Genomic DNA, 27589 nt, shown 5'->3' on the forward strand with positions numbered 1-27589 from the left:
CCCTACAGGGAGACGGGGCCTGGGGCACAGACCTGGGATTCTGGGGCTCCTGGGATGGAGGAGGAGGATGGGGGAGGGCTGTCCCTGGGTAACAAGACAAGGGCCTCTCCTAAATCCAGGCTTCGTCGGGGCTGTTCTCAGTCCCCCCTTCCCGGTCGGCGTCTGGCGTCTTCCCTGAGGGCCCGAGGAGTAGGAGGAGGCCACGTCCAAGAAGTTGGATTTTCTGAATCATTTATGGCGATCGGCGCTTCTTAAATTACACAGCTCACAGCTGCCAGTGGAGGCTGGCCAGTCCCTGAAAGGGTCATTCTGTGATCTTTGGAGGCATAGTTGTCAACTTTTTTCCTTCCTTTTTTCTGCTTAAAAAATTTTTTTTTTAATGTTTATTTGTTATCGAGACACAGAGAGAGACAGAGCACAAGCAGGGGAGGGGCAGAGAGAGAGGGAGACGCAGAATCCGAAGCAGCTCCAGGCTCTGAGCTGTCAGCACAGAGCCCGACGTGGGGCTCGGACCCACGAACCGTGAGATCTTGACCTGAGCCCAAGTTGGACGCTCGACTGACTGGGCCCCCCAGGCGCTCCTTTTTTTTCTGCTGGATTTCCTCTTCTCACAAACAAGACGAGCCCACATTCCAGGCTCCTCCCCACGTGTGCAGGATTTGGTGTGAGACAAGTCAGCTGGCAGGCTGTGGCGGGTTCCTGTGAGGACGGAGGCCGGGGTGCGATGTGAGCCCAGCACCCACACGTGCCCGCCGCGCCGCGGCTGCTCGGGCTGCTCTGTGCCCGCGTCCGCCTGGCGCCCAGGGGCTTCGCAAGGGTGTGCAGCTCGTTTCGTGACTTTGCGGTGAGGACTTGAATCAGGCCCTGTGGTGAGGGGCATTTCTAGGGTTTTTCCCCTAGGCAGTGTGCTCCCAGGAAGGTTTGTTAGCTTTAACGCCAAGTCTGTATCGGTTAGCTATGGCTGCGTAACAGGTTAACCCAGATTTAGCAGCTGGAAGCAACACAGTTTATTAGGTCATGATTTCTGTGGGTCAGGAGTCCGGGAGCAACTTAGCTGCGTGGCTCTAGCTCAGCGTCTCCCACGAGACACCGTGGTGTGGTCAACACAGATCCACCAGGGCCGCCTCGTCTGAACGCTGGACCAGGTGGGAGGAGCTCTTCATGCCGACGCCCTCCGTTGGCGGGAGGGCTCAGCTCCTCTCCACATGGGCCTCTCTGTGGGGCTGCTTGTGACCTAGCAGCTAGCTGGCTTTCCTAGAGTGTGATCCGAGAGAGAATTGGTGGAAAGTTCTAGACTAACTGCCCTCATAGACCTTGCGACACAGTATGGCGTTTTCTCCGCTTTTCAGGGTCAGTCCATGCAGGAGTCCGGTGAGCTCTTGCCAAGACTGTGTGTCTGGGTTTCGTTAAACGTTACTGAGCGGCAACAGGGCAGAATCGTCGTGTGAGAATCTTACGAACTCCGCGTTTTCCTACTGAGGTCGGGGGCGGGGGGTGCTTTTAATGGTGGGGAGCATTTCTTCTGTGGATGTTTTTGCTGTTAACAGCTCTTTCGAGGTATAATTCACATACCGTACAACTGACCCATGTAGAATGTCATATTCACAGACTCGTGCGACCACCGCTACTGTGAATTCCAGAACTTTCCATTCCTCCAAGAGAAGCTCCGTCCCCATCAGCCATCACCCTCCCAACCCTCCCAGGCCCCTGCGCGCAGGTGTTTGGACGTGTGCTGTTGTTTTGGGCGTCCGTATGCTTGGGGGTGGAGTCGCTGGGTCCCGCGGATGTTCTGTTTAAACATCACAGGAGCTGCCGGGCCGCTTTCCAGAGTGGCTGCTGCACGTGACATTCCGACCAGCCAGGTGTGAAGGTTGCTACTCCTCCTCCCCAACACTCAGGCCCGTCACTCCCGTTCTAGCTGTCCTCGTGGTTTTGATTCGGGTCCCATCCTGGCTCAGGTGGCAGAGCATCTTTTCGTGGCCTCGTTAGCCTCGTTGTCTGGCCACTGTCTGGCCACTGGAGCATCTTCTCTGTAACCGTATCAGTGTCAATATGTTTTCGTGGCTTCATTTGTCATTTTGTTTTGAGCTCTCCCGAGTTGTCTGTACACACAGGCACGCGTCGGGGGTACTGTGGGTTTGGTCCCGGGCCCCCAGAGTAAAGCGAGCGCCTCCATAAAACGACTCACGCAGATTGGTTTCCTGTGCGCATACAAGTTAGGTTTAGGCCACACCGTGGCCCACCGAGTGTGCAGCGGGATGACGTCTGAAGAAAAGGCAGCGTGCGTACCTTAAGGGACAAACGATTTGCAAAAACGCTCACCATCGCCTGAGCTTTCGGTGAGACTGACCGCTGATCTCCGCGGCAAATACCACAGTGATGAAGCTGGGAGGATTGCGAGAGTGGCCAAGACGTGCCACGGACTCCGCGTGAGCAAGTTGGAGAAAGGGTGCCGAGGGGCGCGCGCTCATCAGGGGGTCCGTGCCGCCTTCGGTTTGTGAGAACGCCGTGCCTGCACGGGGCGGCAAAGCGAGGTGTGCCCGTGAGAGATAAGGTCCTTCTCCAGATGGATGGTTTGCAAAGTTTTTCTCTCTTCTGTGGTTTGTCTTTCCACTTCCTTGATGTCCTTAAGTGTAATCATTTCATTTTGATGAAGCGTACCTGACCTGTTTTTCCTTCCCCGGAGGTTTACGATTGGCCCTCCCACTCATCACCGAAGCCTGTGCCCCCATCTGCAGGATGGACTCGTACTTGGGAGCAATGCTGGCCACGGGTGGAGAGGGCTTGGTGCCATCTGAGCTCATTGGAGGTGTCACCTACTCCCCTGCATTGCCATTTACTCTCCCGAGCTCTGTGGACGCCTCCCGCTGCTGTGGCCATCAGACCTTACGCCTCTCTAGCGTCCGGATGGGGGGGTGTGGACCTAGAGGGCCCAGGGCTGAGCGGAGGGCGGGCTCAGCCATGGGCCCGGGCGCTGCGCGGTTGGGGCGAGCGGTCGGAGCAGCAGGAATCGCGGCCTCCCCCTTGTTCGCGATGCTGTGTCACCAAACAGCAGGGAAATGCCCGCAAGGAGTTTGTGGGGGCCCCGAAGGTAGCGGGGTAGATTCCGCCGGGCTCAGCTAAGAGGAGCTCTGCGTCCGTCGAGCCGGGAGGTGTGGAGTCGAGGCTGAGACAGCAGACGAGCTGCCGGGATTCCTTGTGTCACCGGCTCCTCCTCCTGCACGGCCTCCTGGGGAATCGGGCCAGTGGGCTGCATTCCCGCCCGCTGGGGCCCAGAGAGGCTGGCGCAGGCGGGCGTGGGGCTCCTGTGTCCGAGGCCTGGGCTTTCTGCTGGCTCCACGTGCCCTCCCCAGAACACGGGGGCAAGTCGCACTGGGCCTGGGGCCGTCGGTCCCCGCGGCCTGCAGGGCGGCTCTCCTTGCTGCCGGTTCCCGTTGTACCCGTGAGACCGGTGTGGCCTCACGCGCCCAGCAGACCTGCCCCCCAGCTGTCTTCTGACGCCTACCGCGAGGTGTCCGGGCCACGAGTTCCCGTTAGCGGTCCCCACCCCGGGTTTCTGACTCAGCAGGTGGCAGTCATGCTGGTGGTCAGGCTCCCCTCAGTGGGGACCCCTGGCCTGCGTGGGGTCTCCTGTGCCGGACCGCCCGTGACCCCTCTTGCACAATTAATATTTGTCACCTGATCCTTCGTCCGTGGGAGGATACATTGAGAACGCTGCGAGTTGGTTCTTTTACCTTAAAGAAAAACTAAGGCTTAGCGCAAAAGGCCACACGGTGTGTGATTCCATTCACGTGAAATGTCCAGAAACAGGCACATCCTGCGAGACAGAAAGTGGGTCAGTGGTTGCGGGGGGATGGGCCGTGGCAGATAGTGGGGACGGGGTAGCTGTTTGGGGTGAGAAGAGTTCTGGAATAGTGCTTTGGTCGCACAGTTCTGGAAGTACCAGAGCCACTGGGCTGTGTGCGTGGAGCAGGCGAGCCCCCTTCTGGGAGGAGCTGTCCCCAGAGAGCTGTGGCCATGAAACTGAGGTTAGGGCCCAAGGTCCTTGGGGTTGTTTTGACCATCACTGAGTGCGGGACGGGACCGGAGGCTCTGCACTAGGACCCGCCCCCCGCCCACCCCCCTCACCCCCCTCACCCCCAGGGTCTGTTGGAAAGCCTGGCCTGAGAGGTGCGGTCACTGCCACGAGCAGCTGTTCGCGGCTCTGCACCTGACCTCTCGGCACCGCGCACGCCTTCTCTGTGCCGCAGCAGGTGCGGTGCTCGTATCAGAGAAGCAGGGGGCCAGAGAAAGGCCACTCGCCGTATCCGGTCCTGCTTTCTTCAAGGTCTGGGGTCAGGGCTGTCCGGACCCCGGTGAGAGGCCTGGAGCGAGCCCTTGGCCTCCTCTGTGAGGAAGGAGCAACAGTGAGCACCACCCCCCCTCCCCGCCCCGTGTGACAGGCATTGTGGGAACCTGGCGTGATCGACTGTGGGGTTGGGAGGTGTCTGCATTCTGGCGGGAGGACCGCCACATGAGCTTTCCCCGTGGTTGTGGTACTCGTGTTTCCCCATTTTGCAGATGGGGAAACAGAGGCCTGGAGATGTTCAGTAGCTCAAAGCCAGGCCCGCGGCTTCCAGGCTGTAGGAACACATGGGGGCTGTGGGTGAAGAGTCAGCAGAGGTGGGGGTGCGAGGTGGGGAGAGAAGGGTCGGGGCATCGACGTCACCCCGGGTCCCTCCTCCCTGCCCGCCTGGGAGGGAGTGCCACAGGTCCAGCTCGGGCCAGGGGCGGAAACTGGCTGGTAGGCCCTGCCTGGTCCCCACACCCTGTACCACCGGAGGGTGTAAAACCTGTCCCTTTGTCTTTCAGGACAAACACCACGATGCTGCTCACGAAATCATCGAGACCATCCGGTGAGTGTGCCACCTGCTGGGGTGGGTGAAGTCTCAGGGTGGGCCCCCCTCCCCCCTCCCCTCTCCCCGCCCTCCCCTCTCCCCCCTCCCCCCTCCCCCCCTCCCCCCCGTGCAGGCCACCCCACCTGTGCTCTCTGGGCATATGGTCTGGTCTGCGGGTTGACCCCACTTTGCCCTGCGTGGCTCCTCCTGGGAGCACCTCCGGAAGACTTGAGAGGCAGTGACCACTTGGTCAGAGGAGTCCGGGTTGTCCACGTGTGGCCCGGAACAGGTCTCAGTGCTTCTCTGAGACTTGGTGCCTTCCTGTGGAAGGGGAGGGAAATGCTGAGCCGGCAGGGCCCTCGGGGGCTCTCCCCGCCTCCCCTCACCCCCTCGTTTCCCTCTCCTCCCTCTTGGATTGGGTGCTGACTCAGCTTTCCTGCGGCTGCTTTTCCCCTCGGTACCTGGGACGGCCTTTTGCTGGCCTGTCCTGTGTGCGAGTGGAGAAAAGCCCCCCCGGGCCCTCCTGGGCCAGTAGGTTGGCGACCTAGACAGGACCCGGGGGAGGCTGCCAGCCGTTCTGTTTCTCGTGGGCCTTTTCTCCCGTGCTGGCCTGGGGTCTGGAAGGATGTCCTGAATGCTGTCGTGGCTGGACCGCTTCTTGTCTACATGTTCCACGGTCAGAAACCCCGTTCTTCTCTGAGCTCCTGCGGCAGGGCCGTTGGTGTTTGTGCGTGGCTTTGACCTCTCTCGCTGTGTTGTCCCTCAAAGGCCTTAAGCATACAGCCACCCCCCAGGCCACAGCCGTGAAGTCTACATGAACCTGCCGAGGCTGCTGGCAGGACTGGGCTGGTGAGAAAGCCAGGACGTGAGGTCCGGCTGTGATGGGAGTGCTTTCCCTGCCGCCTGGCGGGGCCACCGAACCCCCGGCGCTCCGGCTGCCTGAGCCCGTTTGGTTTGCTCCTGAGGCCAAGCCGAGTCTCCTTGCAAGAGTGTTTGCAATTTTAAGTGAAATAATCTGTGCAGATCTTGTAGGGTGGGCCTGAAACCAGTCAGTAGTGGTAACTGGTTGGCTTGGTTTGATTTATGTTATTAAAAAAATTTTTTTTAATGTTTATTTATTTTTGAGACAGAGAGAGACAGAGCATGAGCGGAGGAGGGGCAGAGAGAGAGGGAGACACAGAATCCGAAGCGGGCTCCAGGCTCCGAGCTGTCAGCACGGAGCCCGACGTGGGGCTCGAACTCACGAGCCGTGAGATCACGACCTGAGCCGAAGTCGGACGCTCGACCGACTGAGCCCCCCAGGCGCCCCTGATTTATGTTATTTTTTAAAAAGTCCGCTGGTTAGGAAGTGGGAGTGTGGTGCTTAACACAGCGGCTGTGAGTCAGGTGGGCTGGAAGCCGTTTCTCGTGTGTAGGGCTGGTCACTTGTCCCTGGTGCTGGGGCTCAGCATCGGCTCTGCGGCCTTGGAGCCAGCCCTCTGTCCGCAGTCCCCTGTGGCCTCGTCCCCTCCCGAGGCCATTCTGCGGGGAGCCTCACATCGGGCTCTCAAAACGGCTTCACCTTCTTCCTTGCTGTCCCTGCAGACCCGTTCTGTCCGTTGGCAAGATGGTCAGTTACTTCAGTGTTCTTTCTCTTATGTTACTTGGTGCGGTGGGGAATGTCCAGCAGATACGGAGGTAGACAGAGGGTATGCTGAACCCAGGTTCCCGTCACCCAGCCCGACAGCGACCAGCTCATCGCCACCTAAGTGTCATCTGTACCTGCACACACTTCTAGTCCTTCCCGTAGTTGCATGTTTTAAAAGCGCAGTTGCGGGGCGCCTGGGGGGCTCGGTCGGTCGGGGTTCCCGCTTCCGCTGAGGTCACGGTCTCGTGGTTCTTGAGTTCGAGCTCCATGTCGGGCTCACCACTGTGAGCACGGAGCCCACTTCTGATCCTCTGTTCCCCTGTCTCTCTGTCCCTCCCCCACTCGTATTCGCTCAAAAATAAACGTTGAAAGAAAGATTAGGAGAATTATAAAAATTTGGAATATAGTGGGCGTACGAGAGCCACACACAAGTAAGGTACACGTTCTGACGGGCGTGGACGTGTCCACGCATGCCCAAGGCAGCCTCGGGAGCGGGCATCTCCGTCACCTGTGCGGGCTCCCTCGTGTCCTCTGACCTGCGTCCCCCCACCGCTGTCCCCAGGCAGCCCTGAGCTGCGTTCTGCCTCTGCAGGTTACTTTGCGTGTCCTAGAATTTTACGTACATGGACTTGGTCAGTAGTGCTGTTGTTTTCTCCTGACTCCACACGATTTTCAGGTGGTCGTGTTTCCTCTTTGTTTCTGAGGAGTTTTCCCTCGGAGGATAGACCGCAGTTTGTTGACGACTGCGTTCGGGTCCTGTTGGACTCTGGTGATTATGAACAAAGCCATTGTGAACATCCACATGGGGGTCTCGTGTGGACATGTCTTTGGTTCTTTTGGGCAAATACCCGGGAGTGGGGTTACCGGGTTTTATGACAACTTTCTCGAAGAGGAACTGCCGAGGTGTTTTCCAAAGGGATCCGCCTGCTTTGCACCCACACCACCAGCTCAGGAACCTCTGTGTAGCCCCCAGTGCACAGCATGTGGTGTTGCTGTGGGTTGGTTTTGCAGTTTCTGATTTGAGCTGTGTAGTGGTACTTTATTGTGTGTGCGTGTGTGTGTGTGTGTGTGTGTGTTTCAGTGTTTGTTTATTTAGACAGAGCTCAAGCAGGAGAGGGGCAGAGAGAGAGAGGGAGAGAGAGAATCCCAAGCAGGCTCCACACTGTCAGCACAGAGCCTGACACGGGGCTTGAACCCACGTACCGTGAGATCATGACCTGAGCTGAAACCAAGAGTTGGATGCTTAACCAACTGAGCCACTCAGGTGCCCCTCATTGTGGTTTCAATTTGCATTTTCCTAATAACTAATAACGTTCGTCTTTTGCCCATTTTTAAGAACTGATTTTTTTCTCACTATTGAATTTTGAGCATTCTTTTTAAAAAACATATATTTTTTTTTAACATGTATTCACCTTGAGATAGAGACAGAGTGTGAGATAGAGACAGAGAATCCAAAGTAGGCTCCAGGCTCTGAGCAGTCAGCACAGAGCCCGACGCAGGGCTCGAACTCAGGACTGCGAGATCATGACCTGAGCTTAAGTTGGACACTTAACCGACTGACTGAGCCACCCAGGCTCCCCAATAGCTTAATTTTTAATAAAAGTTCGACTTGTTCACATTTTTCTTTCATAAGTTGTGTTTTTTGCCTCTTAAGAAATATTTGCCTAAATATTGCCTAAATATTTGCCCTTGAGCTCACAAGGGCTTTCTTGTATGTTTTCTAGAAGTTTTACAGTTTAGGTTTTCTTTTTAAATCTTTTCATCCATCTTGAGGGAATTTTTACATGTGGTACAGTGTATGAGTTGAAAGTTTATTATTTTGCATGTGGATGTCCACTGGTTCCAGCACCATTGTTAATGACACTGTCCTTTCTCTATGAAATACCCTTGTCGCCTTTGCAAAAGTCAGTTGACAGTGTAGGAGTTGGTTTATTTATAGACTTGGTTCTGTTTCACTGACCCCCATGTGTGTCCTTTGGCCAAAGAAGACCTTGGTTGCTTAGCTGTATAGTAAGTGTTGGAAGTGGGTAGAGTAATTTCTCTCTTTGTCTTCTTTTAAAACATTGTTTTGGTTATTCTACCTCCTTTGCATTTCCATGTACATTTTATCTTAAAGTTTGTTTTCATTTATTTGAGAGAGTAAGTGGGAGAGGGGTTAGAGAGAGAGGGAGAGACAGAATCCCAAGCAGAATCAGCACGGAGCCCGACGTGGGGCTCGAACTCACGAACCGTGAAATCATGACCTGAGCCAAAGTCAAGAGTTGGACACGTAACCGACTGAGCCACCCAGGTGCCCCACATTTCCATATAAATTTTAGAATCAGCTTGTTGGTTTTTGCATAGTTTTGTTAGGAATTGCATTGAATCGATAGGTCGTTTGGAAAGATTTGCTGTTGCATTTTCCAGTATTGGGTCTTTCAATCCATGAACATGGTATATCTTTCTACTTACTTAGGTCTTTCCGTGTTTCTCTAACAGCCCTCTGTTATTTTAGTGTGGGGTCGTGGACACCTTTTGTTAGATTTGTTCTCAGGCAGTTAAGCTTTGGGCACCACTGTAAATGGGATTCTGTGTTAAATTTTATTTTCCAGTTACCTGCTGCTCATAAGAAAGAACACAATTGATTTTCATACATTAACCATGATCTTTTGCTAAATTTATTGATTCTGGTACTTGATTGGTAGATTTATTAGGATTTGCTGTAAGAAATAATTATATCATCTCTGAGTAGGGACAGTTTTACTTCTTCCTTTCAGTCTTCACGATTTTATCTCTTTTCCTTGGTCTTATTGAGGTGACTAGGCCCTTCAGCCTTTCCTCACGGAGATGACGTAAGCTGTAGGTTTTTCACAGATGCGCTGTATGAATTTGAGGAAATTCCTTACTATTCCTGATGTTGTTTTTACTAGGTGCGCCCACAGCATTGTAGTTATGTTGCAAGAAACAGTCTGTCACTTTTAGGAGGAATGCTGACGTATTTGTGAGGGACACACTGGTAACATTTGTGGCCTGCTTCTGAATAATGTGGAACAGGTGTGGAAAACGGTTGTGACAAAAAGCGTCCATTCCTGGTAGGAGCCTCAGTGCCACGAGAGGCACCCGGCCTCTGATTCTGCCTTACTGTGGAGTGACGTTAGGCTTGACCACCCGGTTGAGGTGGCGTCCACCAGGCTTCTCTGGGGTGTAGTTACCGTTTCCCCCTTTCTAATTAATACATACCTCGGGTGAGGTCCTGGGGAACTGTGCAGAGATCACGGTTCCACTTGGACTTCCTCACCACAGGTGGACCTCACCTGCCGCCACTGCCGACTGCTGTGTTCTAGGCCTCATCCTCTCCTCGGCTGTTAATCAGAACTCCGTTTTCATGTTTCATCCCATGAGCTGTGATGCACTCCTGCTGTTACAACCTTGTTTCACATTGTTCCTGTGCTGGCCACCGAGGGCTCTCCGGTTCGTCCCGTGTCCCTTTGGCATGCCCCCTGCCTTCCTGAGCACATCCTTGTTTTCTAGAACCACAGATGCTCTGGAGTCACCTGAAATCTCCCATGTTCCAAACCTTGGAATCAGCAACATCTCTGAGGAGCTCTGGTTTCTTTCTCTTTTTTTTTTTTAATTGTTTTTTTAACCTTTATTCATTTTTGAGAGACAGAGCATGAGCAGGGAAGGGGCAGAGAGGACACAGAATCCGAAGCAGGCTCCAGGCTCTGAGCCATCAGCACAGAGTCCAGTGAGGGACTTGAACTCACGAACCGCGAGATCATGACCTGAGCCGAAGTCAGACGCTCAACCGACTGAGCCACCCAGGCGCCCCTGGTTTCTTTTATGACAGAATAGTTTGTGCTGCCTTTTTTCTTTTTAATGTTTTTTTAAAATTTTTTTTAATGTTTATTTTTTGAGAGAGAGATAGAGTGTGAGCAGGGGAGGAGCAGAGAGAGAGAGAGACACAGAATCCGAAGCAGGCTCCAGGCTCCGAGCTGTTGGCACAGAGCCCGACGCGGGGCTTGAACCCACAAACCATGAGATCATGACCTGAGCCGGTTGGACGCTTAACCGACTGAGCCCCCCAGGTGCCTCTTTTTATGTTTATTTTTGAGAGAGAGAGAGACAGAGAGACAGACAGAGCTTGAGCAGGGGAGGGGCAGAGAGAGGGAGACACAGAATTTGAAGAAGGCTCCAGGCTCTGAGCTGTCGGGAGGCCCATGCCAGGCCTGAAACCCCAAACCATGAGATCATGACCAGAGCCAGAGTTGGACACCTAACTGACTGAGCCACCCAGACGCCCCAGTGCTGTTTTTTGAGATTGAGTTGTTTGCGTTGTCCTTGCTGAGTTGTGAGAATTCTTGACATATTCTGGCTGTGGGTGCCTCGTGAGATACTTCATTACACATAGTGTAGCTGCTTGTGGTTTTAATGGCATCTTGACTGGTGGACGTTTTCAGTGTATCAGATTTTTTTTAAGGTTTATTTATTTATTTTAGAGAGAGAGAGAGGGAGAGAGTGCACGCAAGCAGGGTAGGAGCAGGGAGAGAGAGGGAGGGAGAGAGAATCCCAAGCAGGCTCCATGCTGTCAGCGCAGAGCCTGACGCGGGGCTTGAACCCGTGATCTGTGAGATCATGACCTGAGCTGAAGTCAAGGGTTGGACGCTTAACTGACTGAGCCCCCTAGGCGCCCTGTGTGTCAATTTTACAACCAGGTCGTCTGCTTCTCCAAAAGTTGCTGGGCTTGCACTGGGCACTACTCTGGAGTTGGCGGTTCAGTTTTGGGGGAAGGGCCATTTTAACAACGTGGAGTCTTCTGTGAGCAGAGTTTCCCTTTTCTCGTCTTTACGTTTGCTCAGCAGTGTCTTACAGTTGTCAGTGTAGAGGTTTTACAAATCTTTCATTAAAGTTATTCCTGGGGGAGGGGGGCGTCTGGGTGGCTCAGTCGGTTAAGCGGCTGACTCTTGATTTCAGCTCAGGTCATGATCTCAGGGTTGTGAGTTCGAGCCCCACATCGGGCTCTGTGCTGGCAGGTTGGAGCCTCTGTGGGATTCTCTCTCTCCCTGTCTCTCTACCCCTCCTGAGCACACACTCTCCCTCTCTGCCCCTCCCCTGCTCGTGAGTTCACGCTCTTTCTCTCTCAAAATAAATAAGTAAACATTAAAAAACCATCATCCCTGGGTGTTTAGCTTTTACTGGTATTTTAAATGGCATTAAAAAAATTCATTTCAAAATTCTTTGTTGCTGACATATGCAAATAGACTTCATTTTTGCCCATTGACCCCATGTCTTCTGACCTTGCTCAATCCACCTGAGTTCTAGAAGTTCCCATGTAAATTCCTTAGGTTGGTCTGTGTGTTAAATTGTGTGCCTGTGAATAGAGATGTTTTGTTGTTGCGTTTCTAGTCTTTGTGCTGTTTTTTTTTTCCTGCCCTGTGCTGCTGGCCGGAGTCTGTACTGAGTACTGGAGGGAAGTGTCTTTCACCTGTCCCTGCCCTTCTGGGGTCCTCAGTGTCGCACCGCCCGTCTGGTGGCCGCTGCAGGGTGCACACCTTCCTGTACCCTCGGGTCTCCTGACATCAACCACGTGGGCTGCCGAACGGACTGCGCCACGGAGAGGTTGCTCCCTGGGTCTGAGAGAGCACGGGGTAGTTGATGCTTGGAGGCGGGCGTGCCCCGCTGGCCCTGGGGACTGTGAGCCTGAGGGGGTCTTGTGGGGAGGGACAGAGGGGGGAGAGAGAGGGAGAGAGAGAGAATGGATGGATCCCTCCCAAGCGGGCTCCATGCTGACTGTGGAGCCCGATTCGGGGCTGGAGCCCACGACCCTGGGATGGTGACCTGAGCTGAGATCAGGAGTCAGGTGCTCAGTTGACTGACACGGCTTGCTAACCTGTCGGCTAATATTTGTAGAGGATTTTTGTGTCTGCCTTCATGAGGGAAATTGGCCCGTCGATTTCCTTTTTCTACCCGGAGTTTGCTTTACGAGGCTTTGTCTCCCTCTGGTTTGGGCACCGGGGTAAGGCCAGCCTCATTGGTGTCACTTGTTCTTAGGCGTGTCAGGTCTTGGTTATTTGTGTGTTTCAAGGAATTTGTTCATTTCACGTCAGTTTGAAATCATAACGTCGGTGTTTTGTAAGGTCTACAGCAGTGACTTCTCCCTTGACTTTCTGTCAGCGTTGCATCATGATTCAAGAAGGGTCGTATGTTAGGGTTCGTTGGTGTATTTTTGTGCCCCTTTTAATCTGTAGGCTCCCCCTGTTTGTTGAAGAAACCCCCTTGTCTTGCGATCAGTTAACTCGTGAGATAATAGTCGCCTTTAGGAGCCTCTGGGTGGCTCAGTCTGACTCTGGATGTCCGCTCAGATCGTGATCTCATGGTTCATGAGTTCGAGCCCTGCTCTGTCGGCGTGGAGCCTGCTTGGGATTCTCTCTGTCCCTCTCTCTCTCTGTTCCTGCCCCTACCCCGCTCATTCTCTCTCAAAATAAACAAACAAACTTAAGAGAAAAATAGTTGCCTTTAACCCTCAGTCCACCCGCTGCCTTTCAAGCTCTGACCTGAGCAGGCCCGCTTCCAGGCTCCGTCGCGAGTGAGCCCAGTTACCCCCCCCCCCCCCCCGTAGGCGACACCGACTGAAGCCACGGAAGCGTGTGTGTCACAACCTCGTCCTTAACGTTACGCGATTTGTTCTGAAGTGATGCCTCCCTTTCCTTTTGTGCATTTTGAGTTCGGTAATGAGAATTTGTTCTTGTTTTTGTCTTCAGTATTCGGGAGTAAACCGTGTTTAAGACCGTTGAGAGTGGAAAATAGACAGTGGTAACGCTCTTCACCGCTGTGTCTACACTTGTGTTTCAGGTGGGTCTGCGAAGAGATCCCGGACCTCAAGCTCGCTATGGAGAACTACGTTTTAATCGACTACGACACCAAAAGGTGAGCCGAGCTCTGCCGAGCGGTCCGCCCGCCTGCGCGGGGCGCAGACTGGCTCTTCTCTGGTCTGAGACTCCCTGTCAGGGTTGGCTGGCGCCTCCGTGAGGTTTTGTTGGCGGGAAACGTTGATCAGACACCGGAGGACGCGATTGGGAGGGGCGCGTTGCGGGCGCTGCCCCTGCCGTGAGCGGGGCCGGCCCCGGCTGGCGGGCGCTGCCTTCTCTGCGGCCACCGCCAGCGGCGCCTCAGCATGGGCCTCCCCGGCCTCGGGTGCCGGCCCGGCTCCAGGCAGGGTCTCTGGGGTTCACCCTCTGGCAGCTTCTGGCAGTTTCCCCGAGGGCACATCCGGATGGGGAGAGTCCTGTGGGTGGGGAAGGGCGGGGCCGGCTCTGGAATGCCTGCCTGGAGTTGTTTGTTTCTCTTCTTCCCCACTCCTGCCGCTTCAGCTCTGGGCAGGCTGGAAAGAGGACTGGGTCACCTGCGGGCACGATAGCTGGGCCCCGAGGAGCCCCGAAGCCCCTCGCGGGGCCCGGCACCCCACTGTCGTTGACCTGGCCTCACTCTTCCAGCCTGAGCCAGCCCTGGCCCCGTACCCCGTTCCCTGATCAGCTCAGCATTTGAGAAGCAAGGAAGGGGCTGTGCTCACCCTCCGTCGTCCCGAGCGCTCAGGCCCTGGGCTCTGGCAGCAGGGGCCCGGCCGAGGACTGGGGTGCGCCCCTCCCGATCCCAGGGCGAGGGTGCGGACGGGCGCTGACCCTTGAACAGTAGGCATTTGGCCAGCGAAGCACACCGTCAGAAAAGGGCTGATTGCTCTGTGCCCGGCCAGTGTTTTTAAGAATGGTTTTCCTTCAAGGTGGTTTTCCCTTCCGTGTCCAGGTGGCTTAGGAAAGATTGCGAGTGGACACTGGGGGGCCGGTCTGGGGCGCGGCCGAGGATGAGGGGCAGGCGGTCGGTGAAGACGCAGGGAGGCCTGGGGCAGGAAGCCCGGGGTGTACACGGTGCGGCCATCGCTTCCCGTGCCCTGGGTGTGGAGGCTCCTCTCCCAGGCTCCTGGTGTCCTGCTCGGGGCGGGAAGCCTCCTTGCTCTGTGTGCGTTTTGTGGGTGTTGTAGGAAGAGCCGCTGACTCCCCCTCCGGTTTGGGGCAGACACTTGGAGCACGTCCCCCCCCGCACCGCTGACACCAAGCGGGTCTCGTCCTCTGTGGGGCGTCCCGGGCCCTGTCGCAGGCTGAGCAGCGTCCCTGGCCCCATCCTGTCGATGCCGGGAGCATCCGCAGGTGTCACGCAGTGTCCCCTGGAGGCAGAGTCAGCCCTGGGTGGGGGGTGGGGGCGGCTCCTGGGTTAGAGGATTTCACTGAAAGTCATACTTGAAGTAAAAATGGTGGGGTTTGGGAGAGTCTAGTCTCAACGACAGACTCCCAGCCCGGTTGTCCTCAGGCATCTAACACGTGCTACCTATGTGTTGGAAAGTGCTGGAAGCTTTCTGCAGAGGCCGGTGTTGGGCGGTGCCCAGGAGAGTCAGGGGGCCCTTGCTGCCGCCGGGTTGTCCCCAAACCCATCAAGTTAGGGCTGAGGCGGGGGCTGTTTCCGGCCAGGGAAGGAAGACCATGTGGGGCCGGTGCACAGCCCGGCGGGGCAGTGGGTCCTGCTGGCAGGTCAGATGGGACTGCTGTCCGGCCCCGGGGGCAGCGACGGCCGGCCCGGGTCCTGCCCACAGCGCGACGTGAAGTCTGTGCTGGGCTCCTCACCTCCTCACCTAACGCCTGCTGGGCGCGCCGTTGACCTTGGGTTTGACCCGGGAGCCTCGGCCTCCGCAGGCCGCCCCAAGCACGCGGCACGTGGCCCAAGACTGTCTCAGCCCCAGACTGTTGGCTCAGCCTCGTCGCCCACGCGCGGTTCTCCTGGGGGCCCGAGTCCTCCGCCTGCCCACCGGGGGGCGGGCTGGCTCTGCCTGGCCGTGGGCTGTCCCTCCCGAGAGGCCGGCTGGGCCCCCACGGCTCGTTCCGAGCTCCTCCGTGACCGGAGCCTTTCCCTTGCCTTCCAGCTTCGAGAGCATGCAGAGGCTCTGTGATAAGTACAACCGCGCCATCGACAGCATCCACCAGCTGGTAGGTGGCCTCTGTCCTCCCCCCACGCTCGGCTCCTTGCCTGGGGCCTGTGCTGGGCTGCCCGACCCGGCTGCCCTCACGCTCCCCGGGTGGTTTTAACCACACGCCTCCCAGAGTCTGCAGGCCACCTGGAGCGTGGGCTTCCTTGAGAGGCGTCTGCAGGGGCGCACGAATGTGGCTTGGGTCTGGGGAGCTGCTGTCGGGGGTGGGGTGCGTCCTCGGGCCCTGCGTGCCCAGCGGTGGTCCCCAGGCTCGGGCGCACGCGTACCTTCCCGCTGGCGCCCCGTCTTCACAGACTGTGACAGGCGGACACGCTGAGGAGCTTCCCGGGGCTTCTCCTGCCCCTCAGCCAGCAGTGTTGTGAGCATCTCCCCGTCCTCCTAGGACATTCTGACTGGGGAGAGGCCTAAGGCTCTGTCCTCGCTTTGCTCACCCACCATGCTGGGGCCTTAGGAGGCCTCACCTGGCAAAGAACAGAGACAGCCGGGCCGGGCCAGGCTGCGGAGGCAGTTCCAAAGAGCGCGTCACTCCTGTTTCCAAGGATGTTCTGCTGTCCGGACAGCGTGGGCTCTTGGTCTGGGTGGGGGCTCTCTGGCAGGAGCCTTGCTGTGGGGGAGGCTGTGGTGGGGTGACAGCCCACTGTGGTGGGGTGTGTGGCCTCTGCCTGCTGACCCCCCTGTGGCACCGGGGCCTGGGACAGGGCAGTCATCCCCGTTAGTAGCAGTGATGGGGGAGGGGGATGCTGAGTCAGTCGAGTATGGTCAGGCCTCGGGCCTCCTGTGCAAAGGGACTGGGGCTCATAGAGGCTTTTCTGGGGTCAGCTGTGTGGCACCCCCACCCCTCTGCCTCAGTTTTGTCCTGGGCAGGAGGCGGGGCCTGAGGTTTGGGCCGGGCCATGCGGCCTCCGGTCCCCCGCACAGTGGTGGCCTGGCTCCCGGCCGCCCTGTGTCTCTAGGTGGGTAGGTCCTCGGGGGTGCTCTGTGCCCCAGTCATGGCTGCAGGTGGCTGAAGGGCAGCTGCTGTGCGTTGGCAGGGGGTGGGCTGTGAGGGGTCAGAGGACCCACTGCCCCTCCGGGCCCAGTTCCTGTCCCCGAGGCAGAGGTCCCGGCCATGGGGCCCTAACAAGGGCCCACAAGGCGCTAGCCCTTTTCGCGGCTCCCGGCCCACTTCTCTGCCCAGCCAGGCTCTCGGGTAAGGGCAGAGCTCTGAGGCCAGGGCTGCGGGGCCCACACAGCTAGCGGCCTCTGTCGTCTCCTGAGGGGTGTGGCGCCCAGGACGACACATGCGTGTGAGCCTTTAGCCGGCTCGGGCGGAGTCCGCGGTGCTGGGAGGACGGTCACTCGTGACGTGCTCCCTTTGACGCCCTAGTGGAAGGGGACCACTCAGCCCATGAAACTGAACACCCGGCCGTCCAACGGGCTCCTGCGGCACATCCTGCAGCAGGTGTATAACCACTCGGTGACGGACCCCGAGAAGCTCAACAACTACGAGCCCTTCTCCCCGGAGGTGTACGGGGAGACCTCCTTTGACCTGGTCGCGCAGATGATCGACGAGATCAAGATGACCGAGGACGACCTGTTTGTGGACCTGGGCAGCGGTGAGTGCGGGCAGCCCGTGCGGGCAGCACGCCGCCTCCCTGGCCCCCGGAGGCAGAGCGGGTGGCTCGGTCACCACCCCCTGCTGCCCGCAGCCCCTCGCGGCAAGCCCCCGTGGCCTCTTGAGACCTGGACGGCTGGGCCTGCGTGCGTGCGGCCCACTCGTCGGGACGCACGGTCCGGAGAGCCTGTCTCTGGTGCGCGGGGCCCTGCGTCAGAGCCCGCCACCGCCACGCCGTGGCGCCGACGGGGGTGGGCTCGGGTGGCCGGAGCCTTTGGGGTGCTCCCGCGTCTCGTGGAGCCGTGTCTCGCGGATCGCTTAGGTCTCAGGAGAACAGCGTCCTGACGCGGGGGCCGTGCGGTGGCGTGTGTGTGTGAGGCAGTGTGAGCGAGACGGCCGTCCTGTCCGCGGGTGGGGGCTCAGCTCAGGGTCCGTGTCCCTAGAATGTCCTCAGTGACTTGGGAGAGCCTGTGGCCTCTGCCTGCTGACCCCCGTGGGCAGCACCAGGGGTAGGTCGCGCCTCTGACCCAGGGACCGCGCGTCTGTGACAGCGCCTCTCCCTTCCCCCTGTCTCCCTCTCTCTCCCCCTCCCTCCCTCTTGCTCCCTCCCCCTCCCTCTCTGTCTCCCTCCCTCTCCCTCCCTTCCTCCCTCTCTCTCCCCCCCCTCCCTCCCTCCCTCTTCGTCTCTCTCTCTTCCTCTCTTTCTTTCCCTCTTTTTCTCTCCCTCTTTTTCCCTCCCTCTTTCTCTTCCTCCCTCCTTCTCTCTCCCTCTCCCCTGCCCCCTCCTCCTCTCTGTCTCTCTGTCTCTGTGTTTGTCTCTGAAGGAGTGGGCCAGGTCGTGCTCCAGGTGGCCGCGGCCACCAACTGCAAACATCACTACGGCGTGGAGAAAGCCGACATCCCAGCCAAGTACGCGGAGGTGAGTGACCCTGGAGTAGGGTGCAGGGTCTGGCTCCTGTTGGCCATGACCTGCGGGGCACAGAGAGAGGACAGAACAAGGCGGGTCTCCGTGTGCTCCCCACAGGGCGGCCCGTGCCCTCCAGAGGCAGCTGCTCGGGGAGGGGCCAGTGGGGTTGGGGCAGCGCCTCTGTCTTCGGAAACCCCTTTAGAGTGTGTGGTCCGGACCCGTGGACCCTGCAGGCCCCGGGCTGTCCCGGGGCTGCTTGTCAAAGGGGTCGTGTTGAGGCCTGGTCCACGGGCGGCCCCCCGCTCGTCTCGCGGGGGTAGGAAGGGGCCACGGGGAGCCGCTGACGGCTGTGTGGTCGTTCCCTTGCAGACCATGGACCGAGAGTTCAGGAAGTGGATGAAATGGTATGGAAAAAAGCATGCAGAATACACAGTGAGTGCCATCGCTCCATGCCCCTGCGGCTACCGACCCAGCTCCATTTGTGTGCCTCTTCCTCCCCCTTGACCCGCCGTTCTTCTCCCATCCCGGGACGGGACGCCCTCCCTGCCTGTCCCGGCCCTGCGTGGGGCGCGCGTGTCGTCACCGGAGTGCCGCCTCCCTCTCCGGTCTCTTCCACCCTCTCTGGGCTGCCCGGGGGCTGCGGCCCCTGCGCCTGCCGTCCGAGAACGGGGGCGGCTCTCCTCTCCCCCGGCCGCTGAACGGAGTTCGTCGTGCGTGTGTCTCCAGGCCCCTGCGGGCTCTCGGGGAGCCCTCCTTGGGTGTTGGGCACGTGTCCGTGCCGGCAGCGGTGCGAGGCTGGGCCGTGGGGTGTGGGTGGGATGGCCTCTTCCCTCGCCCGCTGGCCCGCTCTGGGGCACCTTCTCCTTGCCTTCGTGGCGGTACGTGACCCCGCCCGTGAGTCCCTCCTGGCAAGGCTCGGCTTTGGGGCCGCACGCGCCCCCGGCTCTCCCGGCTGCCGCCCCTTGGCCTTCGTTGCTCGGCCCCGCCTGTCGATGCCCAGGCTCCTTGGCCAGGGTTCGAGGCCCCTGGCCTCCGTCTGCCTCTGCCCGGGCACCTGCATCACACCTCGAAATGTGTGTCTGGGCCCGTGACTCCGTCCGTCACTCTCTCTCTTGCCGTGGACACACCGCTGCCCTGTAGTCTCCCCGCACCGGGCTGCCGCGGGAATGGCCCAGACGGAGTGTGTCTAAACCGCATCTTTGACTCCTCCTCTCATCCCAGGTCATCGCCTGCACGTACCCAGAGGTCGAGGCCCCGATTGCTGAGGTCCACTTGGCTCTGCGGTGGGGGCCCCGTTGCCCCTCCGTTCGTGTTCACTTCTTTCCCTCTCCGTAGTCATCGGCCCCAAGCGGGCCGTCGTGGGGCGTGGGCTTTGAGCTGCTCGTGTTAGGGAGTGAGGATTGGTCACGAGATGACAGGCTGGGGCGTGGTGGGGGCTGGAGGCGGGGAGGCTCCCTCTCCCTTAGCACCGCCTGACAGCTGCCGCTTTCCCGCTCGTGCCTCTGCTGCAGCGTGGGAAAGGCACTCCCCAAACCAAGGTCACCCGCCCCTGCTCCTCGGTACCTTCTGGGCGTTCTGGGGAGTTCCGTGTTCCGTGCTTGACGTGTAGAGCTGTGAGGTGTGAGGTCGGCTCCCGGATCCTTTCCAGGCACGCGGGCCCCGTCCTTGCAGTCTGCCCTCGCCCCGGCGCTCTGCCCGTGAGGCGTGTCGCACGCCAGTTGCGTGTTTCTGGCCGTCCGTCCTGTCCCGCTGTCCGCCTCCCTCACCAGCCCGTGCCGTCCGCGTTCCCGTGGCTCTGGACTGCGTCTGCGCCCCCGCAGCGCCCGGCCGTCCCGTGACGTGACGCTTGTCTTTGCCTTGTCCAGATAAACCCGGGAGTCCGTCTGTGGGCGCCCGTCACAGAGCACGCCGGCTCGGGGCCGGGGGGAGCGTGTGCATGTGCACGTTGGGTCGGGAGGAACCAACATCTAGATGGTATTTCCTGCCCTCACACGGGGACTCTCCGTCCGTCTGCTGACTTCTTCGTTGAGGTCGTTCACCAGGGTCTTGTACTGAGCCTCGTGCGGGCGTCCTACACGTTCCGTTAAGGTCATGCCTGAGTCTGTCTGTCTCGGTGCTTACGTGAAGGTCTTTTTAGCCTCCGGTTCCACTTGTTCGTTGCCCTTTGATAGGAAGGCAGCTGACCTTTGTGTGTGGTTTGTTCGCGGGCAGCAATACCCTTACTCCGTGACTGTTGCCGTAACGGCTGGTTAGTTCCAGGTTTGTTTGTTGGTTTGTTCTCTGGATTCTTTTGACCCTGTCGTCTGTGAACACAGGCGGTTTTACGCCTTCCTTCTCAACCTGCGTCCCGTAGGTCTGTCTTGCTGGGCACGCCGGCGTGGCGGCAGACGTGTGCAGGACGCTGTCACGAAGAGAGAGCGGCCCCCTTGCCCTGGTCCTGATGGTATCGGGAAAGCTTCGGGTTCCTCACCGTGGAGACGATGTGCGTTTGCAGGTGTCCCGTGGGCGCCCTTTATCAAGCTGACGTGGTTCTCCTCTGCCTTATTTTGTCGAGAGGCTTCGTCATGGAGGCCCTCTGTGCGTCTGGCGTGAGCCTGTGCTCTTTCCTTGGCCCGTTGATGTGGTGAGCGGAGCCAGCCCTCCCGCCAGGGTGGATCCCACTCGGTCGTGGCGCGCGGTCGTTTCCACACGCTGTGTCGGGTTTCCGGGGCGCTCCCGTGTCCTTGAGAGATATCGACCCATTTTCCTTCCTGTGGAACATCTTTGGTTCTGGTGTCAGGGTGAGGCCGGCCTCGTAGTGGGGAGGTGCCCTTCTGCTCCTTTTGGGCCAGGACTTGCCCATCCTGTCTCCTGGTGGGATTTCTTCCGGAGTTTTCTCCCCTCCGTGAAAGGCAAGCAGTCCAGCCTTCCTCCTGTGCCCCTGTGTCTGAGGTCCCCTGGTGTTTGCTATACGGGCTGAGTGCGCGGTGGGTCCAGTGGGTCTGTTTCCAGGGAACTTCTTCCCGCACGGTTCCCGTATCTGCTGTTAACGCTGGCTGTGTTCCCAAATGGCTTATCGTTTTCCTAAAGCTGTGACTTCCTAAATTGTTTTATTTCATTTTTGTGTCTTAAAATTTTAGCTTGGAACGCGAACAGGGGAGAGGGACAGAGGGAGAGAGCATCTTAAGGAGGCTCTGCGCTCAGCCTGACCCGGGGCTCCGTCCCACGACCCTGGGATCGTGACCTGAGCCAAAACCGAGAGTCGGACGCTCGTTGACCGAGCTACCGGGTGCCCTAGCTTTTCAAGTTTTCAGATGCTTCCTGTTTCTGGTGACGGGGTCAGGCAGCTGCAGCCCACAGCGTGAAGGTTCCGAGATTTCCCAGAAACGGCTGGCGTTGATCCGTGCGCGGCCTCCGGCACTCTGTCCGGAGCCTGGTTTTAGCCTCTGGCGTGTTCCTCACGGCTGGAGTAAGAGACAGGGGTGAGGCTGGGGGCGCTGCGCACCCCGGGCGGGCCTCCGCTCCCCCCACCTCCCCTCTCCGCTTCCTCCCGTCCCCATCCAGAGTCGGTGGCGCGTCAGGGCCTCGTGGCACAGTGGTTGGCACACAGGAGGGGCTCTCGTTCCTCCCGCGCTCGTCAGCCCTGTCGGGGCCCCAGCGAAGGGGCTGGGAATGGAATTTGGCTGGAAGGACGCTGGGGCACGGCCTCGGAGTGGTGCGTGGACGAGCGGCTGGCCGTGCCCCTGGCGTTCTGTTGCCGGCCTCCACGCGGCCCAGCTCCAGCAGGGTGTGGTGGATTTGTGCCGACCGTGAGCGCCCAGATCTGGCGGGAACTTGTGTCCTGGGTCTGGTGAGGCCAGCCTGCCAGCTTTCTGTGGCTTTGACCGGGCGTCCTGGTTGGCGGACGGAGCCCCGCTCCCGTTACTTACGGACTGAACAGGAAACAAAGCCAGTGGGAGTCTAAAAATAGCCCAGTGTGCTTCTCCGGGCCAAGGCTCCCTGGGCGGCCGCCTCGGTCCCCCTCCCGCCACCACAGAGGCGCCGCCCAGCCAGGGTTCACCCTGCCAGCCTCGGCACCCCCAGCCTCACCCCCACCCCCGTCCTGCAGCCCAGCAGCTGCCAGGCGCCGGGCCCCCCTGACCCCCCATGCAGCCCTCCTGTCAGAGCCGCTCCCCCCCCACCCTTCTGCTTGGCTTCTGTCTGCGCGTCTGTCTGACCTCAGGGCACCCCCTCTGTCCCTTCCGCCTGGGAGGTGCTCTGTCCAGCCCCCGGGGCCCCCATCACACAGTTCATGGTGAGACCCGCCTGCTGCTGGCACCTGGCGGTGGGCCTGGCGCACAGCAGGTGTCGTGCGTTGAGAGTCCGGTACCTGGGGTGCCCGTGGCCTCGTGGAAGTGCCACGTGGGGAAGGTGCCAGAGTATTTATGGACCAGCCTGTGCCCTCGTGCTGGTGCCTCTCTAGGAAGTGTGCGGGGCCTCCCTCTGGGTGCCGGCCGCCCCTCCGGGCCTGTCCGCGTCAGGACAGCCCAGTGCTGCCGGCGGGCAATGCCGTGTGGCCCTCGGGGTGGCTGGGCGCCGTGGTGCCTGCAGCTTCCTCCTTGGCCGGGTCAGCCGGAGCCCCGCGCTGGGCTCACCTCCCCTCTGGTCTTGGTCTGGGTCGAGCTGCTGGCGACCCGGTGTTGCTGAGAGAGAGGATCTGGCCGTCCTGCCGAGCTGCGCTGTGTCTGTCTGTGGGTTGGGCTGCCCACAGTAGGTGGGCTGCAGGTTAGCGAACGTCGAATGACGGAGCATGCAGGGCCACCTGACCTTGGGTGGGGGCAAGCTGGGTCTCTCCGTTCTTGGAAGCAGGCTCTCGTCCCCTCACCGGAGACGTGTTCCTCCAGGAGGAACCAGCAGCCTGGGGTGGGCTGCGGATCAGTGGTTTCTGGGAAGGGCGGGGAAAGGTGGTCATGGGGACTGAAACCCTCTGCACCTGTGCGTGCCGGGGCCCTCTCACGCGTCTTCCCGTTTCTCTATAGAAGGAGGTCTCGGGGTCCCCCGGGCAGGGGCGCACGGGAAGGCCACGCACGTCCTTCTGAGCTCTGTTAACTCCGGAGCGCTGGGCCCAGCGGCACGGCCGGCTCAGCTGGTCACTGTGCCCGTCACTGCCCTTGGATGATCGCAGCCCGCCTGTGCCCGGAGCAGGCCTGCAGGGGCTGGGTGGGCAGAGCCTGGACACCGGCTGTTTCCTTGCTTGGAATGTGAGGCCGAAGCTCCACAGTGCTGCTGTGGACGGTGAGCCAGCCTCCGAGGTCAGGGACCTGGCCACGGCAAGAGACACCTGCGGCACCCCTGTCCGTTCCCAGAACCCCACCCTACGGGCAGGGATGTGCCAGGAGGGCCCTCGAGGGTGGGGGTCTTACGGGAGGACCGCCAGGGCTCAGTAGATGGTGGTCCCCAAGCCCCAAGGCTGTGGTTTATACAGAGAAAGGATAGGAAGCAAGATGACCTCCGGGCAAAGGCATGTGGGGCAGGGGTGGGGACACCAGGCCAAGCTCCCAGAATCCTCTCCCGGCGTGTCCCTCAGGATGTGCTTAATTCCCCCAAACCGACACGTGAGGTGTGGTCTCCAGGGGGCGTAGAGACCCAGCGCCCAGGTTCTCACCGGGGGTCGGTCAGCAGGCCCGTCTGCCGGGCTCGGGCGGAGACCCCAGACCCCAGGAGGGGAGCGGGTCCTCGGCGCAAACCTCGTGTCTGCACGGACAGCTCCGGGACACGAGCCCTGCCGGCGAGGGTGGTGGGAGCCCCGGAGTCCGGGTCCAGACGCCCCTGAGGGCCGGCCTCATGAGCCGGCCTTGGGGGACGGAGGTGTCAGGCCCGGGTGGGCTCTGTCTTGCACAGGACAGTAAGCACTTCGGACTTGAGCCACTCCTCAGGCCCTCAGGGCTGTCCTTGGGAGTGCAGATCCTGAAAGTTCCACAGGTGGGAAGGGGGTTCAGAGACAGGACGACTGGGGTGTGGGCAGCCCCCCAAGGTGCCAGAGCGCGTTAGGGTGGCCGCCCCTTCTTCCCATCCCCCACGCCGTGCGCTGTCACAGCACATCCACCACATGCTGCCCTAGGCGGTCTCCTCGCGTGTGCACCGGAAGACGGGCCTGGGGCCCTGGCTCACGGCCTCATTGCCCTGGGGCAGCAGCACGCAGGACCTTTTCTGCTCGGGTCTCTCTTCCGTCCCTTTGTGAGAGCCTGTGGGGCCGGTGCCCCGTTGGGCTGCTGTCTTCACGAGAAGGGTGGGGGTTCCGGGTCACCTCACCGCATGTGTGGGGGTGCAGGTGAAGGCAGTCACCCCCAACCCTCGGCTTCCATGAGCCCCGCCCTGTCCGTGGATGGGCCTGTTCTGGACGTTTCACCCACGTGGACTCACACCCCGCGTGGCCTCTCGTGTCTGGTTCCCTCCCTGAGCGTCGCGTGTTCGGGGTCCGTCTGCGGGGCGGCGGGGGTGGGCGCCTGGCTCCTGCTCGCGTCTGGGGACCTTCCTGTGTGTGGGGGACACGCTGGTGGACATTTTGGGTTGTTTCCACGGTTTGGCTCTTCTGAATCACTCACGCTGCCGAGATCACGCGTGCCCGGGATCGTGTGTCGATGTGTGTTTTCCATTCTCCGGTGGACACAGAGGAGCGGCGATGACTGTCTTTTCAAAGAGTGATACAGTTAGGCTTCTTGGCTTGTGGAACGCCACGGCTGTGGCCGCGTGGGTCGTCACGAACCGGGTGCTCCCGGGCAGACTTGAGCCCGGAGTCGCCATGTCCTTCTGCCGCGAGCAAGCGGCAGGGAGAGCTGGAGGGAAGGTGCCTCGGGGCCCTTGCAGGCGGACAAGCCGGCGCAAGCCTGGGGTCAGATGGACGCCCCGGGGGGTGTTTGTGTGTTACAGAGAGCAAGCCGTGCGGACGCTGTCACCTGGCGGAGACCTGTGCCCCGGGGCGCTTCCTGAGTGCCTCGCCAGCGGGTGGGAACAGAAGCGGCCGTGCCTCGCGGTCCCGCGGCGTGTCCTCTGGTGTAGCTGGAGCCTCCGGCCCACCGTCTTGTTGTCCTGTGTGTGCCCCGTCCCTGCTCCGGGCCGCTGTGCAGTGACCGACCGTGGGTGGTCCCGTAGCCCCAGGAGCCGCCGTCCCCTCCCCCGTCTCACATCCTCCCCACTTTAGCGACCGCGCTCATCTCATCCTCTCTCCGAGGGCAGGGCGGGCGGGGCGCGACGCCCAGGGAGGCCCCACCAGCCTCGCTCCTGTTCTCTTCCTTCCAGCTGGAAAGAGGCGACTTCCTCTCGGAGGAGTGGAGAGAGCGGATTGCCAACACAAGGTAGGGTCCGGCCGGGCGGGCGCCCCGGGGGAGGGTCCGTGGCCAGGGGGTGCGAGCTGTCTTTCTCTCCCGGCCCCTCACCTACAGCAGAGGGGGGCGGGCGGGGGTGGGGAGGTGGCCGGGCCCCGGCTCCCACTGCCCATCCCCCGCCCTCCGGCCAGCCGTGGGGCTGGCTGTCCGCACCCCTGACCCCTGAGGGCGGCCGGCTGGGACGCTGCAGCGTTGCCCACGGGCCTGCCCTGGGCCCGACACGGGTCTGCGGCCCCTTCTCTGGTCTCCGGCGTGTGGGTCTCCTGGGACACAAGTCAGCCTTGCCAGCAGCAGCCACTGTCTGGGGGACCTGGCAGTGTGGCCTCTCTGCCTTTCCTGCAGGCTTACCGCCTGCCGCCCTGTGTTCCCCAGCGTCTGAGCCTGGGGGCCAGGTAGAAGGTGGGGGGTGGGGGGGGGGGCGGCTCTTTGCAGAGTGTGTCCCTTTGTGGCGCTCCTGTGACAAGTCCCCCAACTGTGCTGGGTCCGCTCTGGTCTCCCTGCCAGCCCAGTCTTCCCTCTTTTCCTGAGCCCCTTGTGCCGACCCCATGAGCATCCCCATCGGTAGGGATGTGAGGGCTCTCCAGCGGAGAGGAAGCCCCATCCTCACTGAGAGCTGGCTAGCAGCATCCAGGCCCAGGGGTCCCGTCTCTGGTTGCGCTGGCGATGTGAGAGCTCATGGCGAGCACACCGCCCCCCTGGGCCTCGCCGCCCCTGGGCCTGTGGGAGAGCAGGACGGGCCTTGGGCCCGCAGAGCATCCCCTGACGTGCCCCAGGCGCTCTGCTTCTGGGCCCCCTCCCCAGCAGCCCCCTTATCGTTAGGGCGTCTGCCCCTGCTTTGCCTGGCCTCAGTGAGCTTCTGGTGGCTTCTGAGACATGAGAGGGTGGCTGCCTTCAGAGCATCCTTCTTCGGTCAGGGCTTATCGCACCCAGCTCTCTCGTCGGGGCTCAGTCTCTCAGCCCCCAGGGACGCCTTTGCCCCGGCCTAAAGTCCCACCCGCCCTCTTTCCATGCGGCGCTGTGGGGGGAGCACCCTGGGCGCTTCTGCATCTTTAATGCCCGTTGGGTGTGCTGTCTGTTCTCGCCCTGCTCAGGCTCCCCAGGACCATTCTGCTACTGGGTGCAGTGACGGTTTCCAGGCTTTTTTTTTTTTTTTTTTTTAATATTTATTTTTCGGGAGAGTGTAAGCAGGGGAGGGGCAGAGAGAGGGGGACAGAGCTGTCAGCACAGAGCCCGACGTGGGGCTTGTGAACCATGAGATCATGACCTGAGCCAAAGTCAGACGCTAAACCGACTGAGCCACACAGGTGCCCCAGGTTTCCAGGCTTTTTAATTTTAAACTATCAAGACTTAAATCGAGCAGCGAGGGGACGGCCATAGGCCCTCTCTCTGTCTTCCGTCACGTTCCGGTGAGGAAGTAAACTCCCTGTTCGCAGTTCTGGCGGCTGTGCCCAGTTCTCGCTGTGGCGTAGTTTTTACCTGGAGGCCCTTAGGTAGGGAGACAGGAGCCACACGACCACGCACAGAGCCGAGTTACTCGTGGGCTCAGATGAGCCAGCGGCATGCTGCTCGTAGAGCGCGGCCGTCAGAGTTCCTCTCGTGGGCGAGAGCCGGGCCTGGGCGGGTGTGGGGCGGCGTGTCCGGGCCAGGCACGCGGGAGAACGGAGAAGGGACGAGCCACACCCTCCCTGGGGACGACTTCGCTTCTGGTCCCACGGGTCCTCTCCTGCTGCCTCTGTGTCCTCACGCCTCTGTCCCCAGGGGACGTCTCTGCGGTCCTGTTTCGGCCCCAGGGGCCTCCTCCTGGCGAGCAGGTGTCCACCTTTCCTCCAGGGAAGCGGGCAGCCTGGTTGTCGAGCCAGCAGCAAGCCGGGCTCAGCGTCCCGGCCCGCGGGCCCCGGTCGCACCCCCCCCGCCCCCGGGCTGGGGCGCTGGTGGAGGAGGCCATGGCACGGTGTGCCCCGGAGTGCTGTGCGCGTGCGCGGATGGAGCCTTCGTTGTACTCAACTGGAATATTATTTTGCAGTGTTATATTTGTGAATAACTTTGCCTTTGGTCCTGAGGTGGATCACCAGCTGAAGGAGCGGTTTGCGAACATGAAGGAAGGTGAGGCGCTCCCCGTAACCCTGCCCTGCGTCGCCCCACGCCCGGTCTGTCTGTGGATCTGGCACCGGTTGTGGGCCTTGGAGCCCTTATCCGTGCCCGTCAGCCTCGGGAGCGGGGTTCCGCTG

The 27589-nt window shown here is 60.2% G+C and overlaps 1 protein-coding gene across 3 annotated transcripts in view; it reads left to right on the top strand.

The window, feature by feature from the left end:
- The window catches only part of DOT1L (DOT1 like histone lysine methyltransferase), a 62339-nt gene that overhangs the window by 12101 nt on the left and 22649 nt on the right, over positions 1-27589 (top strand). For all 3 annotated transcript variants that reach the window (XM_053896850.1, XM_053896851.1, XM_053896852.1), the window contains exons 2-9: positions 4852-4895; positions 13336-13410; positions 15452-15515; positions 16884-17112; positions 17936-18030; positions 18388-18450; positions 25276-25331; positions 27385-27464. In XM_053896850.1, coding sequence (XP_053752825.1) covers positions 4852-4895; positions 13336-13410; positions 15452-15515; positions 16884-17112; positions 17936-18030; positions 18388-18450; positions 25276-25331; positions 27385-27464 — 706 coding nt within the window. The remainder of the gene's footprint in view (positions 1-4851; positions 4896-13335; positions 13411-15451; positions 15516-16883; positions 17113-17935; positions 18031-18387; positions 18451-25275; positions 25332-27384; positions 27465-27589) is intronic.

This window comes from Panthera pardus, unplaced genomic scaffold (genome assembly GCF_024362965.1).
Source record: "Panthera pardus isolate Hobbes unplaced genomic scaffold, ASM2436296v1 HiC_scaffold_8, whole genome shotgun sequence".
Taxonomy (NCBI): domain Eukaryota; kingdom Metazoa; phylum Chordata; class Mammalia; order Carnivora; family Felidae; genus Panthera; species Panthera pardus.